Raw genomic sequence first — 20,801 nt, 5'->3', positions numbered from 1 at the left:
ACGACCGACGCGTGACTCGGCACAAACATGCGCGCGCATTGCAAGGCGGTAGTGAGAGAGGGTTTTACATCGATCAGGTCGCAGCTGGTGATCAGCGATCGGGATCCCATGGCGGGAAGGAGGATCCGAGGGTTTTGTGCAGAGGAGAGAGGCGTTGCCTGGTAACGGATCCGTGGCCACGAGGACAACAGTTCGCATCTTCTTCATCATCATCAGCGGTTCAAACCTCTTTGTTATTGTTTTAATGTCATGTTTGCTGACGACTATCTTAGACGCCATCTTGTCAGTCCCAGGTGAACGTGTCACGTGATTGATTGAGGCCGCTTGCGAGTCAATGCCGTGCTCGTGCGCCGAGTGGAGGCGATGGATCCGCCCGCTGGTACTGGTCCTGTACGCGGTCCTGTTGGCGGCCGTGGTGCCGCTGTGCGTGTGGGAGCTGCAGAAAGACGAGGTGAGGACGAGACGCTTGGCCGAGGCGTCTCATATTGGACGGGCTTCTCACGTCGTGCCCGTCTCCTCAGGTGGGGACTCACAGCAAAGCTTGGTTCATCGCCGGCGTCTTCGTCTTCCTCACCATCCCCGTCTCTCTGTGGGACATCCTGCAGCACTTGGTGCACTACACCCAGCCCGAGCTGCAGAGGCCCATCATCAGGTGACCGCAATTGATGCTGACAACGTCTCCATGGCAACATGCTGATAATGACCTTACCCTTCCCTCCCTCAGGATACTGTGGATGGTGCCGATATACAGTCTGGACAGTGTGAGTGTTATCCTTCTATACAACTTTAATAAAGATCAAAAACATCTGCTGATGACTTGACCACGCCCCCTCCTACTGCCCTCCCCAGTGGCTGGCTCTGAGGTATCCCGGCCTGGCCATCTACGTGGACACCTGCAGGGAATGCTACGAGGCCTATGTCATATACAACTTCCTGGTCTTCCTGCTCAACTTCCTTAGCAACCAGTACCCCAGCTTGGTGCTGATGCTGGAGGTCCAGCAGCAGCAGCCCCACCTGCCGCCCCTCTGCTGCTGCCCGCCATGGCCAATGGGGGAGTAAGCGAGGGGGGCGGGGACGCTCAGTTGACACGGGTGGAAAAACAAAACAACAACAACTGTCTTCCTGTCCTGACAGAGTGCTGCTGTTCAGGTGCAAGCTGGGAGTCCTGCAGTACACCGTGGTCAGGCCCGTAACCACGGTGATAGCACTGTAAGTCTAACCATATGATGCATCGCTACTGACACATTGATGCTGGTGCTGATTCCTACTCAGAGGTGGGTAGTAACGTGCTACTTTTACTCTGCTACATTTACTTATGTACATTTTGGGATAAATTGTACTTGTCAGAGCAGTTTTAATGCAACCTATTTTTTACTTTTACTTGAGTATTTTGTACTTATATACATTGAGTTTAATTCCGAACGCTACACTTATTTATATCTTCTTTATATTTATTTTAGGGATGTCCGATAATGGCTTTTTGCCGATATCCGATATTCCGATATTGTCCAACTCTTTAATTACCGATACCGATATCAACCGATACCGATATCAACAGATATATGCAGTCGTGGAATTAACACATTATTATGCCTAATTTGGACAACCAAGTATGGTGAAGATAGGGTACTTTTTTAAAAAATTAATAAAATAAGATAAATAAATTAAAAACATTTTCTTGAATAAAAAAAGTAAGTAAAACAGTATAAAAACAGTTACATAGAAACTAGTAATTAATGAAAATTAGTAAAATTAACTGTTAAAGGTTAGTACTATTAGTGGACTAGCAGCACGCACAATCATGTGTGTTTACGGACTGTATCCCTTGCAGACTGTATTGATATATATTGATATATAATGTAGGAACCAGAATATTAATAACAGAAAGAAACAACCCTTTTGTGTGAATGAGTTTTTTGGGTTGGTGCACTAATTGTAAGTGTATCTTGTGTTTTTTATGCTGATTTAATTAAAAAACAACAAAAAAACCAACAAAAAACGATACCGATAATAAAAAACCCCGATACCGATAATTTCCGATATTACATTTTGACGCATTTATCGGCCGATAATATCGGCAGGCCGATATTATCGGACATCCCTAATTTATTTACAATCTATTGATTACTGCTTGCAGAAATGCATTAGTCTTTTTAGAGAGACATCTTCCAGGGGGCACTGTCACATGACTCCGTTTCACCAATCCAATGTAAGCAGAAGTGACGTTGGATGTAATTTCACCGATCAAAAGGACCCTGGCAGTCACATGACCACACATCCTTTTTTGTAACACAATTAGTGAATGACGCGTACTTTTGTAGTTATTTCCCCATATTTCTGCTTAATACCTCAGATATGGTAATCCTAGTGAGCAGTGGAGAATAGGGAGTGATTTTCGGTCGAGAAGATATTTTGCTTTATTCATTATTAACATGTTTCTTGCCACTTTATATGAGCTTTCCAGCTCATTTCATCATCTAGTATGAGACCTAGAAATGTGATTTATTTTATGCTGTCAAGGTCTACTCCGTCTATTTGTATTTGTTTGACTTTCTCTTCTACTGTTACTGAAGAGCATTATTTTAGTTTTACTGAGATAGTTTGTTTTTGTCAAACCATCTCTTTAAATTATTAATGTATTCTGTTGTTATTTACATTAGCTTCTGTGTGTTCCCTGCTGAACAAAATGCAGTCGTGTCGTCTGCAAAGAATACTAACTTTAAATCCTTTGTAACTTTACAAATGCTGTTTATATATAGAATGAGAGAATTATATATTTAGCGTTGTATATGTATGTTCGCCTAGCTCTCCCTGTCGGTTAAATAGCTTCTTACCCAGTTTAAGACCAAACCTCTGATGCCATACCGTTCTAATTTGTTAATTAAGATAACTATGATTAATTGTGTCAAATGTTTATAAGTCCATAAACACTGCCGCTGAACACGGTTTACCATCTATTGCATTGGTAATTTCCTCCATTATTTTCATGAATGCTATCGACTAAAAAGGAGCCCTGTTAAAGCATCATAAGTGACTGTAAAATGTGCAAGGTGTAGTAAGTATTGTCTCTCTGTCTCACACACACACACACACACACACACACACACACACACACACACACACACACACACACACACACACACACACACAACGGTTGTAGTGCAAGTACTATTTAAAAAAAAAAAAAATCTACTAAATAAAGTAGAAGTTACTCGCCAGTTACTCAGTACATTAGTACTTTTTTCACAAAGTTCTTACTTTTACTAAACTAATTATTTGGATGACTGCTTTTCATTTGAATCATATTACTCTAAAAGCACAGGTGTCAAACTCAAGGTCCGGAGGCCAGATCTGGCCCGCCACATCATTTTATGTGGCCTGCGAAAGCCTAGAAATGATGTGCGTACTTCATCTTTCGTACTAAATGTATTTATGGTTTCCATTTTGACGGAAAAAAAATGTCATGCATGAAATTGCATATGTTTTAAACTTTGAATATTATCTGCTCATGCACCAAATGTTATATTTTCATTTGTTGTGGCAATCTTGAGGTATTTCACGGTTCGATTCGATTCCAATTCTTGGGGTGACTAATTGATTCAGAATCGATTCTCCTTTCTAACTGATTCTCTCAATGTATTATTTGGTTACCGGTTACAAAACCTCCTTTTGGTTGCTGATATATGCCGAGTAAGCATGAAGATGGCCTAAAAAGGTATTTTTACAAAAAGTAGTTTTAAAAAAAAAAAATCGATGATTTTAAATTATTAATTAATATAAAGAGGAAATAAATAAGAATCGCAATCCGGATATGAATGCATTTTTTTAAGCACCGCAAATTAATATACCATATTATAATTTGTTTGTAAAGATAAATACTTAAATATCTGCTTGTCACCTTGATTTATGATATCCATCAATTTGTATTTACAAAACTCAAAAGTTGAAATGCATAAGCAATTGTGTAATAATATAATGAGGCGATTATACATTTATGTTTATACATTCACTCTTACATGCGGCCCTCTCATGGCAACCATAACTGCGATGTGGCCCTCGATGAAAACAAGTGTGACACCCCTGCTCTAAAGCAACAGTATTCTTACTTGAGTACAATTTCTGGCTACTTTACCCACCTCTGTTCCTACTTCACGATGCTAACTCCAACCTGTCGTTGCCATGGTAACATGCTTGTCAAAGTCAGTCATAAGATTATCGTGTGATTCACTGCAGGGTCTGTCAGCTGTGCGGCGTTTATGACGAAGCTAACTTCAGTTTTCGCAACGCCTGGTCCTACCTGGTCATCATCAACAACATGTCACAGCTGGTCAGCACACACACACACACACACACACACACACGCACACACACACACACACACAAAACCTAACAAATAGACTGTGTGTGTGTGTATAGTTGGCCATGTACTGCCTGGTGCTTCTCTACCGGGCGCTCAAAGACGAGCTGGCTCCCATCAGGCCTGTGGGCAAGTTCCTGTGCGTCAAGCTGGTGGTGTTCGTCTCCTTCTGGTACGAAGGACAGCAACTACAGAGAACATTTGTCTTTACTTTAATTCTTTGAAGTCAAGCCATGACTGTGGTCGGGTGCTGTGTCTCCAGGCAGGCAATGCTGATTGCCTTGCTGGTGAAAGTGGGCGTCATCTCGGAAAAACACACCTGGGACTGGGCCAGTGTGGAGGCGGTGGCCACGGGTTTGCAGGTGAGGACAAACTATTTGTTTTATTGTCTCAATGCTGCCTTATTTTTTATTTTGTATTTTGCTGCTTTCAATGTTTGTGTTTTTGTGCCAATTCAGGACTTCATCATCTGCATAGAAATGTTCCTGGCAGCCATTGCTCACCACTACACCTTCACCTATAAGCCCTACGTGCAGGTACACACACACACACACACACACACACACACACACACACACACAACGCATTCTTGTATTTGTTATCTTCTTGAGACCTCCGAATAATGCCTACCTCTTTAGATCACCCTTTCTAGATATATAAAGATTTATATTTACAACATTAATAATATATACATACTATACATATATAAAAAAGCTTGGTGTGAAAAATGAGTTGGAATTTCACAAGAAAAAGGTCACAATTTCACCCAAAAAACTTTCTTTGTCAGTATTATAATAAAAGTCGTAATTTTACTCAACGCAAGTCAAAATGTTACAAGAAAAACTGAACATTTGTGCAATATTATGATCAAAGTTGGAATTTTACTCAATAACAGTCGCAATTTTACAAGAAAAGCTTAACATTTTGGCAATTTTATGAAAAGAGTGGTAATTTTACTCGACAAGTCACAATTTTATCAGAAAACTTTCAAATGTTGGCAATATTATAATAATAATAATCTGAATTTCAGTTCGCAAAATTATGACAAAAGTCATTATTTTACTCAAAACATGTCCCTATTTTACAAGAACAAAAAAATTGGCAATATTGTGATAAAAGTCATCATTTTATATGACAAATGTCACCATTTTGCATTAAAAAGTAATAATTTTATATGAAAGTCATAATTTTAGGAGAAAATATTGCAATATTACAGAAACAAAAATAATGACAAATTGAAAAAGAAAAATAAGAAAAAAGTTGACACATTGTGAGAAAAAGACAGCTTTTAGTTCATTTATTTTTTTGAATTTTTTGTTTGTAATTGTTTTTTAATCTTCATTATTTACTTCGTTATTACAGTATGTCTCTATATACATATTTATTTTATTTCTTTAATTTTGGCCAAAGGGGGCACATTTAAATTTCTTACACACACACATGTTATTTCATATGTTGACCAGAGGGGGAGCACTTTTAAAACCGACACAAAGTCAATTTGAAAAATCCCTCCTTTTTGGGACCACCCTCATTTTGATAGATTTCATCACCAGGGATGCAAATGAGACATTCTCTATTAGATGAAATGGTTTTCCGTATTGGGACCATGATTTATGTCTTGTTTACTAGTCCTCATATGGAAGGTACTTTTCCTTGTTGATGTCTCAAGAAGGGTAGAAATACAATAACACACACACACACACACACACACACACACACACACACACACACACACACACACACACACAGACAGTAAGTATAGCTTTAAAAAGATGTTGTTTTAGGAGGCGGAGGAAGGAACGTGCTTCGACAGCTTTCTGGCCATGTGGGACTTCTCGGACATCAGAGCTGACGTCACGGAGCAGGTCCGCCATGTTGGTGAGTGTTAAGATCCACACCGATGGAAAAAAACAACAACAACTCATTCAACCGACATCTTACCTGTCCGCACCAGGTCGCACCTTCCTGGGTCGTCCCAACAAGATGTACTTCGGTGCAGTGGCCCGCCCTGAGCACAACGAGCACACTGGCCTCCTGACGGGCGGCTCCCAAGACCCCGTCGCCGTGGCAGCCGCGTCCATGCCCTCCTCGCCGTCCTCTACTGGGCGTTACCAAGGCCTCGGACACACCCCCACTCCGCACTCCATCTCGGCTCCGGCAGGATTCACTTCAGCATCTTGGGAGGACGACAGTGAAAAGTCTCCATCGTAGGGTTGCGGGCGGCCAATGGCGGGACATGTGTGCTGCACACAGGGGGCGGGGCCTTTTTTGTGTACCGACTGTAAATATTAATAACTCCACTCCTGATGAAAATCTTTCAAAGAACTGCAAGAATGTGCTTTTAGAGCTTCAAAATGCAAAAAGAAAAACTGCCTTTTTAGGGCAAAATTGGCAGAAAAATGTGGATTTAATGTAATTCTGTGTCAATTATTCACACTCTTATGACCACCTGATGGCAAATCTAAATCCAATTGAGAACATTTAGGGATTAGCCTAACATTTGGACAGCGTGACTCGGATGGTAGAGCGGCCGTGTCAGCAACCTGAGAGTTCCAGGTTCAATTCCATCTTCCACCATCCTAACCACGGCCATTGTGCCTTCACTTACCTTGCTCCCAGGGCGCCTACACTGGTGTATGAATGTGCAGGACTCCCTGGGGAAAAATAGATTATTTATCTCAATGGGACCATTCCTGGGTAAATAAAGGTTAAAAAACATTCTCAGTAGCCTCCTGGAAATACCTCAGCCTAAACTTGTTAAGAATCATCACTGACTTTTCTAACACTTTTATAATTCTGTTGTGCAAACGTCTTTACTTGTTTATGAGCTTCAGATCAATGATTGACTATTTCAATTCATTCATTCTTTTTAATTATTTGCCTGCTAAACATTTTTTGTCCCCATTTCTTAATTCTTTTGGCATTTTGAAGCTTTCTTGGAATCTTTTTACGATCCAACAGTGCAAAATGCACAATGTTGTTGTCAGGCTTGTCACTGACAGTTTTGTTATGTTTTGGTTTTTCCTCTGTGTGTTTTATTTCCTGTCAGCGCTCTTATTTTTATTCAGTTTCCTGCTTGTCTCCCTGAGCGCTGTTTCCCCTCAGCTGCGGCTGATTGGCACCTGGGCACACCTGGTGTCAATCAGCCGGCTGCTATTTATACTTGCCTCGCCCTCCAGTCAGGGCTGGAGTATTCTGTCAGGAAGTGGGGGTAACAAACCTCAAGATGAAGAGATGGCAGGCTTGATACAGGAAGACATGATTTTTAATGTCCAAAAAATGCAGAAAAAACAGGAACCAGGAAACAGCGAACAGGAACCAGCAAACAGGAAAAAAGAACACTGGAGACAGCAAACAGTCCACAGCATAGGTAACGGCGAGGCAATAGCAGCCGGCTGATTGACACCAGGTGTGCCCAGGTGCCAATCAGCCGCAGCTGAGGGGAAACATAGTGCTCAGGGAGACAAGCAGGAAACTGAACAAAAATAAGAGCGCTGACATGAAATAAAACACACAGAGGAAAAACCAAAACATAACCAAACTGTCAGTGACAAGCCTGACACTTGTAATTTTTGTAACTGGTTTTAAAACGTTCATCAGGACTTATACACAGGTTAAAAAAGAAAAAAATCGTGCAAAGGTTCGTTAATACTCGCAATTAGATTTGCAAGCTGAAACTAATATATGATATAGGCTCGTAACACGTAACTCAATCTATTTTAAAGATGTATTTTGATATTAATTTTGATTATGGCTTACCTTGTGAAAACCTCGAATTGAAAATGTTGTGTTTTCAAAAACCGTAAACCATGATCAGCAAAATTTAAACATTGACATATTTCACTTTGCAATGTGTTTATATCATATATTACTTTTATATTTGAAGTTAAATTGCTAAAATGAAGGAACTTTTACACGATATTCAATTTTTTATGTTTCACCTTTATGTAAAGCGAATACAACTAATGTATAAACATTTTTATTAGGCCTGTGTAAGTTCCTTTAACACCGCAAATTTTTGTAACACGCATGCTCCCGACTTCTTCCATTCCGTAGTGTGGGGAAATGTAATGGCATTCTGTTACTGGTGAGCCACGAGCTCCAAAATAGCGATCAGAAATGGTCTAATAAAGGACATTATGGTAATCTCAGATCCAAAGCCATTACAAGTTGTCCTCCCGACAAGACAAGACCATTTTTTATCTTCGATCGCCCTGAGACGACATCATTGGAGCGTGCTTTACCGCTTGCAGACAGCTAGGAGTTTTACGTCTGTGTTCAAATGTGTATAGTGCATTGATTACATGAAATGTAAATTGTTACACTAACCGCTAAAGTAAGATGGAATAAAAGAGTAGAAAAAAAACAGTAGATAGGAAGTCTAGACTCAATTATTTAGACTTTAGTCAAAACATGTCAATACACTTTTTCTCATACCAATCACCGGCATCACAATAATAGCGCAACCGTCAAATCCGGTCTAACTACCATAACAAAATAAAAAATTGTGCTTTGTCAAATATTTTTTATAATGTAATCGCTGACATGTCTACCTTAATAAATATTTTCTGTCAGATTAAAAAAAAAAAGTGTATGTTCTTTTATATCAGGTCCTGATTAATAGTCTGCCATTGCAGAATGTTTAGCAGACTGAATATTACCTTTTTATTAACATAGAGAGAAGGTTAAAACATTGTCTTTCATATATGAATACCGTCAATTTGTACAACAAAGAAAAATACAACTAAACTATAAGAATCAACAGAAGATAATCCTAATTTGCATTTTTTTAACTCACATCATATTTTCTTTTCTTCAAATTTATGGAGTGCAATGCCTTAAAGTTAATAGTTCTACTATTTGCTAATAATCAATACAGGAACCACCTGTTTTGTATGTCTATTTAAAAAATAAACACATGACATTGTGCTGACATGATACATGATACGTTTTAATTTTCTTTTCACCATGCAAATCTTCCATATGCATCGAATTGTAATGTTTTTAAAAGTATTGTTAGTGAATCGTATCGTAACCCATGTATCAAGAAACAAATCACCATTTAAGGTAGATATGCACACTAGGGGTGTGGGGAAAAAAATTGATTCTCACGTTGTGCGATTTAGAATTGATTCTCATTTTTTTTTTTAAATCGATTTTTTGTTATTTATTTATTTTGTTAAATCTTTTTTATTTTTATTTTTTAATTAATCAATCCAACAAAACAATACACAGCAATACCATAACAATGCAATCCAATTCCAAAACCAAACCCGACCCAGCAACACTCAGAACTGCAATAAACAGAGCAATTGAGAGGAGACACAAACACGACACAGAACAAACCAAAAGTAGTGAAACAAAAATGAATATTATCAACAATAGTATCAATATTAGTTGCAATTTCAACATAGCAGTAATTAAAAATCCCTCATTGACATTATCATTAGACATTTATAAAAAAAAAGAAAAAAAAAGAACAATAGTGTCACAGTGGCTATATATATACAGCGCCCCCCGCGACCCCGAAGGGATTAAGCGGTAGAAAATGGATGGATGGATGGATGGATGGATACAAGATGTAAGTATATATTTAATGTAGTAAAGGGCACATTTATAATAACATTTAATATTCACGTTTTATGATAATTTCAAGCATCAGGACGTTTGCTTTTTTTTCATCACTGATTTCTGCTCACTGCAGACTTTATGAAAGCCAACAAACATAATAAAACATAACTTACTGTGCAATGTCTGCTCTCATTAGTATGCCGACTGCTCGGATGTTCATATATTCCCATTTAGAATAGAATAGAATAGAATAGAAAGTACTTTATTGATCCCTGAGGGAAATTCAGCACCACTGTTCGCTCACAATAGACAATAATAATAATAAATAATATAATATATATAATATATTATATATATATATACTATATAATATATGAATAATATAAATTTAGATGAAGAATGACTCGTAATCCTCTCAAAGAAACGGGGAGCGAGGGTAACACGTGCTTTTCGTTTCTTTCTTGCCAGTTCTAGGTCCTAAAAGGCTGTCAATATGTACCAATTTGGCGGATTATGTTCTCAGCCATCTACTTTTCAGGTGAGATGCATAATTTATGATCTACAATAAACTTCCTAGGAGCAGGGAAGTGAGGAAACAGCAGACCACTCGATGATGTAAACATAGGAAGACACGGTCGCGATCATATCGTCGCTATAAATAGTTTGTCTGCGTTGGCGCTCATATTAACAATATCACTAATACTTGGTTAATATTTAAGTCATGAAATGTAAATGGAGTATTGTTGGCACCTCTTTAATGGTTATTTATTGGATGTTATGGGCAGATTAGTGGAGCTCCTACTGGCTCTGCTGTAAGCACACTTTTATTTATGTTTATTTACTATTTTGAATGCATAAAAAAACATCCGTCGTAATGTCTTTCATAAAAATTGTGAACGATAGACAAAATTCCAAAAGAAGTGCACTTCCTTTTTAAATGAGAGGTGCTCAAAAACAATTCAGATCTAAATCGCAAATACTTTTTATTCGGCTTCTAAATCGATTTCTAATTTTCAAAAATGTATTTAGCTTTTTTTTTTTACGAATCGATTTTTAAAAAGTAATTTTTCAGGCCATCTACGTGCTTACTTGCTGCACGTACACAGCAACCAATATCTTTTTAACTTGTTTTGAAAAGGTTTTATTATATCTACCAAATAAAATCGGTTTGAATCAATAATCGTGTTGAATCGAGATTTAATTCTGAATCAAAGTGTCACTCCAAGAATCGGAATCGAATCAAATTGTGAGTTGCTGTAATATTCTCTATAGTTTTTCTTTATAGAAAAAGACACACACCAACAAAGTTATTGGATTTGAAGAAAGTGTTGAACTATAATAAACAGCTGCAGTGATTTTTGGAGCAGGTGAAATAGTCAGAGAAAAGGGCAGCCAGTAATGCACATGTAAGCTGAGTAATGTAACTCAAGATAAATGATACATTAGAATAATTTGCTTGTTTTAATTCATAATTGTTTTGGTCAATCATAAAAAGAAACCCATTTGAAGAGTAAACTTTGACCAAAATACAAATACAGCATACATTATTGACCAACCACATCACAGGTAATCTTTGCACCAGACTTACAGATGGTAGGGGTTAGGGTGCAAGAAGAACAGAGTGTTGCCGTTGGAAGTACATCCTCTGCTGAGCCTTTTTGAGGATGGAGCTAATGTTTGTCTCCCACTTCAAATCCTAGGAGATGATGGTTCCCAAGAACTTGAAAGAGTTTACCATTGACACTGGGCTGTTGGATATTGTGAGGGGAGGCAGCACTGAGGGGTGTTTCCTGAAGTCCACAGCCATCTCCACAGTCTTTAGAGTATTCAGCTCAAGGTTGTGTTGGCTACACCAAAGCACCACCCTCTCAACCTCCTGACGATATGCAGACTCGTCACCATCCTGAATGAGCCCAATAACAGTGGTGTCATGTGCAAATTTCAAGAGTTTGACAACTGGATACTTGGAGTATAGTCATTTGTGTATAGGGAGAAGAACAGTGGAGAAAGGACACACCCCCGTGGCACTCCAGTTTTGAGATTTGACATAGAATGTCAAATCTCTGATTAATTGTTTAAAATTCATTGAATTTTAACTATAAAATCAAAATTGGTCTGGCATAATCACAGAATAAAATGTCACAGTATGGCTTGGGGTTTGTTGATTTGGACCCCAAGATGCGGAGACAGCAGGCGAAGTGCAGGTAAAAATGTAATTATTGACAATGTGCACAGGAACTATAGGGAAAGTTATGGCACAAAGCCCAGGACTGGAGACATAAGTCCAATTGGCAACCAGGGACAGGTGGGAGCCAGTGCTGTGGCTAAAAAAGTGGTAGCAAGTTGGAGGAAAACAGGAAGTGGAAACACAAATAATAGCACTGAACAGAAAAATACAACAAGAAACTAGTAATTGTCGTGAGATTATAACAGAAAACCTGTTTTTTGTAAAGATTCGCACTCAGAAAAGGGTGGGAGATAATGCAAAATTTTGTACCAAATAAAATTACCCAGTAAATACTAATAGTCCATTTTGATATTGGTATTTTTTTTTACCTTGAATTGTTCATTTGCTAATCACTAGTATAATAAGAATAACTCAGGACACATATTTTAGGCAAACAATGTAATTATTTCCTTTTTGTTTGCATACAGTTGTTTGTATAACAAAATAAAGTCATTCGTGCAAAAAGGTCTCTCTCCCCAATTTTGTAAACAATACAACAATATATACATATAACAGTATTAACAATGTAACTATATCAACAACAACAAAACTTGCGGTGCAAACAAGTAGCAAGCTGAGTTCTTTTCATGTCATTACATTTACCATGAACAATTTAATACGATAAATAGTACACACCTTTGACATGAATTAGTATTTTAGAGAAAAATACACTTCATATGTTAAAATGTATTTACGTTAAGCACAATTATATTTTATTAACGTGTTAAAAATGTGATCGAGGAATAGTGACTGTAATACGTTTTAAAATCGCAAGTGGATCGTGTTATGTGGCTGGTGAGTTTTGAGCATGCGCACACCGTTGATGCTGTTAAAAGGCCAGTGAGAGCATTACGTCACTTTTGTTGCCCCGGAAGCAGTGACGAATCTGCATTGAATGGAGCATACCGCATTTTGGTAAACATATCGCTCATGTTGATTTAAGTGTTCTGACACTACGATGGCAGAGAGTGAGGTCGAAACGCCGAGTACTCCGATCGAGTTTGACAGCAAATACTTCGAGTTTGATGGGATTCGTCTGCCTCCCTTCTGCAGAGGAAAGATGGAGGAGATCGCCAACTTCTCCATCAGAGGGAGTGACATATGGATTATAACCTACCCGAAGTCAGGTAACACATCTTCACGTAGTATTCAACAATTAGCATGAGCAAAAACAGCTCAACAAGCAGCCTGTGCTAAATAAAACACGTCATTTGAAGGCCATTTAACTTTGGTACAGCAGTGACAAGGTTTTAGAATCTTAATAAAGGCTACCACTGATGGCAAAGAGGACAAGTGTGATGATAACCATAGAAAAAAAGCTGTATCAATTACGGTGATACAGTGAAACAGATATAAGCAATTGCCTTTCATTAAAAGATCAATTAGAACATTGGTGCACCTGTCATATATTCCACAGTTTCCCCCTCCCCGTAAAAATTAGTGCTTTGTAATTTCTGTGGCTTCTCTTTATGCTTGTGCAGCAGTTGGCATGCCATTAAAAGTGGAACTGCACTTTTTATGGAATTTTGCATATAATTCACAATCCTTATAAGAGACAAGAACACACGTCTTTTTTTAAATGCATTATAACGTGTAGATGAACGTAAATAAAAGTCAGCTTACAATAGAGTCTTTGGGAGCCATGACATCATTGCTTCGATTGTGTCTATTCCGACCATAAAACCCAATAATTAACCATCCAAAAAGCGCCAACAATACTCTCATTAATATTTCGTGATCCTGACATCATCATCCAGTGAGCTGCTTTTTCGCTCCTGAGCTTGTGAAAATGGATAAATAAATCATGTCTCTCACCTTGATAGTAAAATGATTTGGACATAAACTGAGAAGTTGGTACACTTTGATAGACAACTTGGACACAGAAATGGCGAGAAAAACCCGACAAGACGCTCCGTTCCACCCCCTTTTTTCTTTGCATCCCATCCATCCATTTTCTACCGCTTGTCCCTTTTTGGGGTTGCGGGGGGTGCTGGAGCCTATCTCAGCTGCATTCGGGCGGAAGGCAGGGTGCACCCTGGACAAGTCGCCACCTCATCGCAGGGCCAACACAGATAGACAGACAACATTCACACTCACATTCACACACTAGGCATTCATCAAAATTCCAAAAAAAGGTGCCGTTTTTCTTTATTAGTCCACATACATTTTAAATCTTCTCATTGTTTTATTGAGCACATTAAGTTGTGATTAAGTGTAGGGTTTTAAGCTCATCAAACTTTTGTGCACTTCAGAAACTGCTCATTTTGACCCCCCCAAGAATTGGGAATCTGCATAATTAGCCATGACGAAGGTGGGTGGGTGACGCATGTTGTCATCATTTTTTAAGGGGCGTAAAACGTTATACATATATTTAAAGACACATCTTTGTGTTATTATTAGTAGCTATTTACATGTAAGGAAGTAAGTAGATGTTATTTATATAGTACTTCTCACAGAGAGAGCTCCCAAAGGGCTTCACATGGTTTAAATACAAACAGCATAATCAAATATCAGCAAATAGCATATATGCAACAGCAGAGATATTGCAGAATAAACATGATCATGAAAATATTTGATAAAAAAATAAAAATGATCATGGAATATTACTGGAACGCACGCTTAAACAAATGTGTTTTAACGGCTTTTAGAAAATGTCCACAGGACGGCCAACTCTCATCTTATACGGGAGTGCTTACTCCTGTTACATTATGCTCTTTTTCTCTTTTTTTTGTTGCACTTTGGCATTTTTTTTGTTTGTTTCTACAATGTGCTACAGGGACAAAGGGGCTAACTGTTTCGTAGGGTCTGCCATCTAATCATCTACTGTGACGTTAAGAATGAGGAGTAGGTGGTCGATCGAACTAAAGTATCTCCCCCCCCCACACACACACACGCTATATTTGGCCTCCTGCCTTGACTCACATATGAACTTGAAGTGCCATCCCATTCCTAACCCATAGGGTTCAATATGATGTTGGTCCATCTTTTGCAGCTACTACAGCTTCAACATCTTCAACTCTTCTGGGAAGGCTGTCCACAAGGTTGCGGAGTGTGTTTGTAGGAATTTTTGACCATTCTTCCAAAAGCGCATTGGTGAGGTCACACACTGATGTTGGTCGAGAAGGCCTGGCTCTCAGTCTCTGTTCTAATTAATCCCAAAGGTGTTCGATCGGGTTCAGGTCAGGACTCTGTGCAGGCCAGTTAAGTTCGTCCACACCAGACTCTGTCATCAATTTCTTTATGGACCTTGCTTTGTACATTGGTGCACAGTCATTTTGGAAGAGGAAGGGGCCCGCTCCAAACTGTTCCCACAAGGTTGGGAGTATGGAATTGTCCAAAATGTTTTGGTATCCTGGAGCATTCAAAGTTCATTTCACTGCAACTAAGGGGCCAAGCCCAACTCCTGAAAAACAACCCCACTCCATAATTCCTCCTCCACCTAATTTCACACTCGGCACAATGCAGTCCGAAATGTAGCGTTCTCCTGGCAACCTCCAAACCAAGACTCGTCCATCAGATTGCCAGATGGAAAAGCGTGATTCAACACTCCAGAGAACTGCTCTAGAGTCCAGTGGTGACGTGCTTTACACCACTGCAGCCGTCGCTTTACATTGGACTTGGTGATGTATGTCTTAGATTCAGCTGCTCGGCCATGGAAACCCATTCCATGAAGATCTCTGCGTACTGTACGTGGGCTAATTCGAAGGTCACATGAAGTTTGGAGCTCTCTTGCAACTGACTGTGCAGAAAGTCGGCGACCTCTTTGCAATATGCGCTTCAGCATCCGCTGACCCCGCTCTGTCAGTTTACATGGCCAACCACTTCGTGGCTGAGTTGCTGTTGTTCCCAAACTCTTCCATTTTCTTATAATACAGCCGACAGTTGACTTTGGAATATTTAAAAGCGAGGAAATTTCACGACTGGATTTGTTGCACAGGTGGCATCCTATGACAGTTCCATGCTGGAAATCACAGAGCGGCCCATTCTTTCACAAATGTTTGTAGAAACAGTCTCCATGCCTAAGTGCTTGATTTTATACACCTGTGGCCGGGCCAAGTGATTAGGACACCTGATTCTGATCATTTGGATGGGTGGCCAAATACTTTTGGCAATATAGTGTATGTGGAGCAAGCTGATGATTTTCCTTTTAATAATTTATTTGTAAAGAATTTTGTTTGGATGTTTTATTAATTATATCTGAATATTTTGTATCAAACTTGCCAGCAGTGGAATCTTTGAAAACAACAAATCATTTTGGTTGAAATAAGTCATATTTTTAAAGGCACTTAATGTAATAAAAACAGTATTTTTGTGGGAAATGTGTTGGATTATTTTGTCTGACGTTTGACAAACGGTGACAAAAAGAGATGTAATCCAAGAAACTGTCTTTTTCAGTAGTTTCTCAACTCAGGCAATCAGAACGTAGCTTTTCACAGCCCCAATTTACACTGTATATTTTTACCATTATGTGTCACTAATGTGCTTTTGCTTCCTGTCACTGCAGGCACCAGTCTACTTCAAGAGGTTGTGTATCTCGTGAGTCAAGGAGCAGACCCAAATGAGATTGGCCTTATGAACATTGATGAACAGTTGCCTGTCTTAGAGTACCCTCAACCAGGCCTGGACATCATAAAGGTATTTAAAATCTTGTTAAGTACGGCATTCTGATTTGTTGCCCATGTATGGAAAAACCAAGCAACAGTCAACAGTGTTGTGCCACAGCAAGAAGGACACTTTTTGCTCGTGCAATTCCCCTTTAAGGAGGACGGTATATCTAAACATGCAACACAATGAGCAAAAGATAAAAGAAGACAAGGGGTAAATGAATGGAAGAAAGTCTCTGAATGTTTTTCTAATTATTTTTACCGTAATTATTATTTCTACAGGAGCTTATGTCCCCCCGCCTGATCAAAAGTCATCTTCCCTACCGATTCCTTCCCTCAGGAATACACAATGGAGAGGCAAAGGTCAGTTCCATTTTGGCCCATGTCTCCTAACTTTCCATTTTTATAGTGTCAATATTCGTCAAATTTATTGTTGTTCAATCCAGTGTAGTCTTTTTGTCAATGCCCTAATGTCCTCAGCAGAGTGTTTGTTGTGCATTTTGTATATGAGAACTCACACTGTCCTCAGATCCTCCTGTGCTTGCAGCAGAAACAGTTGAGTTCATCTGTTAGAAAATATAAATATTTATTTGTATTAATCAGAATCAGAAATTCTTTAATAATCCCAGAAGGGAAATTAAGATTTTCAGCAGAATCCCATTCAAGAGCAGACAAACATTACATGGAGACAGAACATACATGTAGCCTTTGATTGCAAGTAAAGCTAGAATCTTAATATTTTGAATTATTAAGTGATGCCTGTTATGTTAAAGGTAATGCAACCTTTATCAACAGGATCCCTCTCTGTTGTGTTATAACATTGTTACAATAATACAAGGCAGCATGGGCCTTGCACTGAATGATATATATATATATATATATATATATATATATATATATATATATATATATATATATATATATATATATATATATATAAAATCAGTGACGTGCGGTGAGGTTGATGGCTGGTGAGGCACTGACTTCATCACAGTCAGATTTACAAACATATGAACCCTAAAGAGTATCTTATTCACCATTTGATTGGCAGCAGTTAACGGGTTATGTTTAAAAGCTCATGGAATTGGGGGTTAAATCACCAAAAATGATTCCCAGGCGCGGCGCCGCTGCTGCCCACTGCTCCCCTCACCTCCCAGGGGGTGATCAAGGGGATGGGTCAAATGCAGAGGACAAATTTCATTACACCTAGTGTGTGTGTGACAATCATTGGTACTTTAACTTAACTTTAACTTTACACATACAAACTGTAGCACACAAAAAAGCACATTTAATAAAAAAAACGTTATTATGGTCTTACCTTTACTTAGAAATTAAGTCCATGCGCCGCAACTAAAGCCCTCACTTAAACTTTCCACATGCAAGATTGAATCTATTTAAAAAAGTGTAACCGAGGGTTTATAAATGTCGCCTATACTGTATGAAACTACAAAATAACAAACACGGAGGCTCCAGTTTACACGAGGACCACTTTATTTACCTTCTTTCAAAAACCTCCGCAACGTGACATCACTTCCGCTCTTAGTGCCTTCAAAATAAGAGCTCAAGGCATATACTGTATAACAGCGCATAACAGGAACTTAACATCACAAAGAGGAAAGCCCATGAAAATAGGTTACAAAAGTTATTTAATAAGAAGCCAAAAAGTGCAAAAACAATAATGTTTGTGTTGGAGGAGTTGTGAATTAGGTACACCTGCAGTCTGCAGGTGTATCTAATGTTGTGTCCCTGCAGTCATTCACAACTCCTCCAACACCAACATTATTGTTTTTGCACTTTTTGGCTTCTTATGAAATAATTTTTTAAAATAGATTCAATCTTGCACGTGGAAAGTTTAAGTGTGGGCTTTAGTTGATATAACAATTCTACGGCGGGGGTGCAGGAGGCGAGCCTCAGCCTGTGCGTCTTTTGCAGCCGTTTTATGATCACTCAGCACAAGAAATACTTTACACACATACAGTTGTTGACAAAATACACTGTACATTATATACCTCAGCTAACTAAACTATGGAAATGTATAATATAGTTCATATAGCAATACAGTCTCACTGCACAGCAGGCCAGCAGTTAGCCGAGTCATTGCGCAATCCATGTTGCGGCACTGAGTGACGTGCCTCAACTGGCTGCTGTTCACCGCACCGTCTCTTCTCAGTATTTGAACGGCAAATGTGAAAATTCAGCGATTTTGAATAAAAATAATCTAAAACTGGTGAAGTTAAATGGAAAATAACTTTATAGTATAATCACTGGATACATATAACAATTTAATTTTTTTTTTTCTTTTTACATTTTTTTTCTTTCCATGATGCAGGTGAGGCCCCGCCTCACCTGCCTCTAGTGACTGCACGTCACACATATATATATATATATATATATATATATATATATATATACCAAAAATGATTCCCGGGCGCGGCCACCGCTGCTGCCCACTGCTCCCCTCACCTCCCAGGGGGTGATCAAGGGTGATGGGTTAAATGCAGAGAATAATTTCGCCACACCTAGTGTGTGTGTGACAATCATTGGTACTTTAACTTTAACTTTATATATATATATGTGACTGCACGTCACACACATATATATATATATATATATATATATATATATATATATATATATATATATATCCAATATATATTTTTTATTTATTTTTTATTTTTTTGTAGTATGTTTGTTTAGGAAAAAAGTGAAAAAGGCAAGGCCCCAGTGTTTGTGGCACCAAGCATCAGTACTTTTGCTATGCAATTTATTGGTGCCCTTTGTATTGTTTCCCCTTTTGAACCTTAACCTGCATCATAAGAAATGCGTTATTCCCCCAAATACTCTCAATATCCTTCGCTGCAGGTAATATACATGGCTCGTAACCCAAAAGACTTGGTAGTATCCTACTACCAGTTCCACCGATCTCTTAGGACCATGAGCTACCGAGGAACCTTCCAAGAGTTCTGCCAGCGTTTCATGAATGAAAAGTGTAAGTATGGCAGTTACCAGATTCTATACTAGTTGAACTCAGTTATTGATCTGGTTATTGGACTGTCCAGAGACGACGGCAAACTCAAAATTACCTGTTTTTGTTTTTTTGTAGTGGGATATGGTTCCTGGTTTGAACATGTTTTAGAATTTTGGGAACATCGTATGGACTCTAATGTCCTCTTCTTGAAATATGAAGACATGTACAAGGTAAGGCCGTGTCTCAATTGGTGCACTTGTGTATTAACACTTCAAGTCTTTGGAGTGCATAAGTCATGTTCCTACTCAGAAGTACCGGTACAGCAGAATGCAGTGCTCTGTTTGTTCTCATTGATAAAATGTTGAGTGTATAGTGCTTGGACACTTGGCACCATTGATAGTTGCCATCTTGTCGACTTAGCTGAAGGCGAGTAATTGCAATTTCTAAAACTGTCAAAATCGGCGTAAGGGTACACAATATGCTTACCGTATTTTCCGCACTATAAGGCGCACCTAAAAACCACAAATTTTCTCAAAAGCTGACAGTGCGCCTTATAACCCGGTGCGCTTTATATATGGATTAATATTAAGATTCATTTTCATAAAGTTTCGGTCTCGCAACTACGGTAAACAGCCGCCATCTTTTTTCCCCGTTGAAGAGGAAGTGCTTCTTCTTCTACGCAAGCAACCGCCAAGGTAAGCACCCGCCCCCATAGAACAGGAAGCGCTTCTTCTTCTACTGTAAGCAACCACCCGCCCGCGTAGAAGAAGAAGAAGCGCGCGAATATTACGTTTCATTTCCTTTGTGTGTTTACATCTGTAAAGACCACAAAATGGCTCCTACTAAGCGACAGGGATCCGGTTCATGAAAAGACGCAATCTCTCCATCCGCACACGGATTACTATTTCACAGCAACTGCCTAAAGACTTTCAAGAAAAGCTGGCTATTTTCCGTGCATATTGTAAAAACAAGATAGCTGAAAAAAGATCCGGCCAGAGAACATTATCAACATGGACGAGGTTCCACTGACTTTTGATATTCCTGTGAACCGCACTGTGGATACAACGGGAGCAC

At 38.9% G+C, this 20,801-nt stretch overlaps 2 protein-coding genes across 5 annotated transcripts in view; both read left to right on the top strand.

Annotated features, from left to right (window-relative positions):
• The first annotated feature begins 81 nt into the window (after positions 1-81).
• LOC133606550 (transmembrane protein 184C-like) lies at positions 82-7,417 on the top strand. The gene is made up of 12 exons (XM_061960616.2): positions 82-218; positions 288-451; positions 522-652; positions 725-761; positions 850-1,055; positions 1,135-1,209; positions 4,234-4,327; positions 4,417-4,529; positions 4,620-4,719; positions 4,816-4,893; positions 6,142-6,235; positions 6,312-7,417. The coding sequence occupies exons 2-12, from the start codon at positions 335-337 to the stop codon at positions 6,566-6,568; spliced, it is 1,302 nt and encodes a 433-aa protein (XP_061816600.2). The 5' UTR covers positions 82-218; positions 288-334; the 3' UTR covers positions 6,569-7,417.
• The window catches only part of sult4a1 (sulfotransferase family 4A, member 1), a 28,627-nt gene continuing 15,006 nt past the window's right edge, over positions 7,181-20,801 (top strand). For 2 of the 4 annotated variants that reach the window (XM_061960617.2, XM_061960618.2), the window contains exons 1-5: positions 7,181-7,727; positions 16,660-16,790; positions 17,042-17,122; positions 19,622-19,748; positions 19,863-19,957. In XM_061960617.2, the coding sequence (XP_061816601.2) occupies positions 7,181-7,727; positions 16,660-16,790; positions 17,042-17,122; positions 19,622-19,748; positions 19,863-19,957 (981 nt within the window). Of the gene's footprint in view, positions 7,728-13,028; positions 13,283-16,659; positions 16,791-17,041; positions 17,123-19,621; positions 19,749-19,862; positions 19,958-20,801 lie in introns of those variants that run through there. The other 2 variants (XM_061960620.2, XM_061960619.2) reach the window with 2 other exon arrangements.

Source organism: Nerophis lumbriciformis, linkage group LG05 (genome assembly GCF_033978685.3).
Source record: "Nerophis lumbriciformis linkage group LG05, RoL_Nlum_v2.1, whole genome shotgun sequence".
Classification (NCBI taxonomy): Eukaryota; Metazoa; Chordata; class Actinopteri; order Syngnathiformes; family Syngnathidae; genus Nerophis; species Nerophis lumbriciformis.
The sequence above is the reverse complement of the archived record's forward strand: the minus strand, read 5'-3'. Positions and strand labels throughout refer to the sequence as shown.

Bases quoted from the DNA above. Each gene is read 5' to 3' on its own strand.
- LOC133606550 (XM_061960616.2), top strand. From the start codon at position 335: ATGCCGTGCTCGTGCGCCGAGTGGAGGCGATGGATCCGCCCGCTGGTA. The intron at 4,328-4,416 runs GTCAGCACACAC...GTGTGTGTATAG, and splicing joins TCAACAACATGTCACAGCTG to TTGGCCATGTACTGCCTGGT. The intron at 4,530-4,619 runs GTACGAAGGACA...CTGTGTCTCCAG, and splicing joins GTGGTGTTCGTCTCCTTCTG to GCAGGCAATGCTGATTGCCT.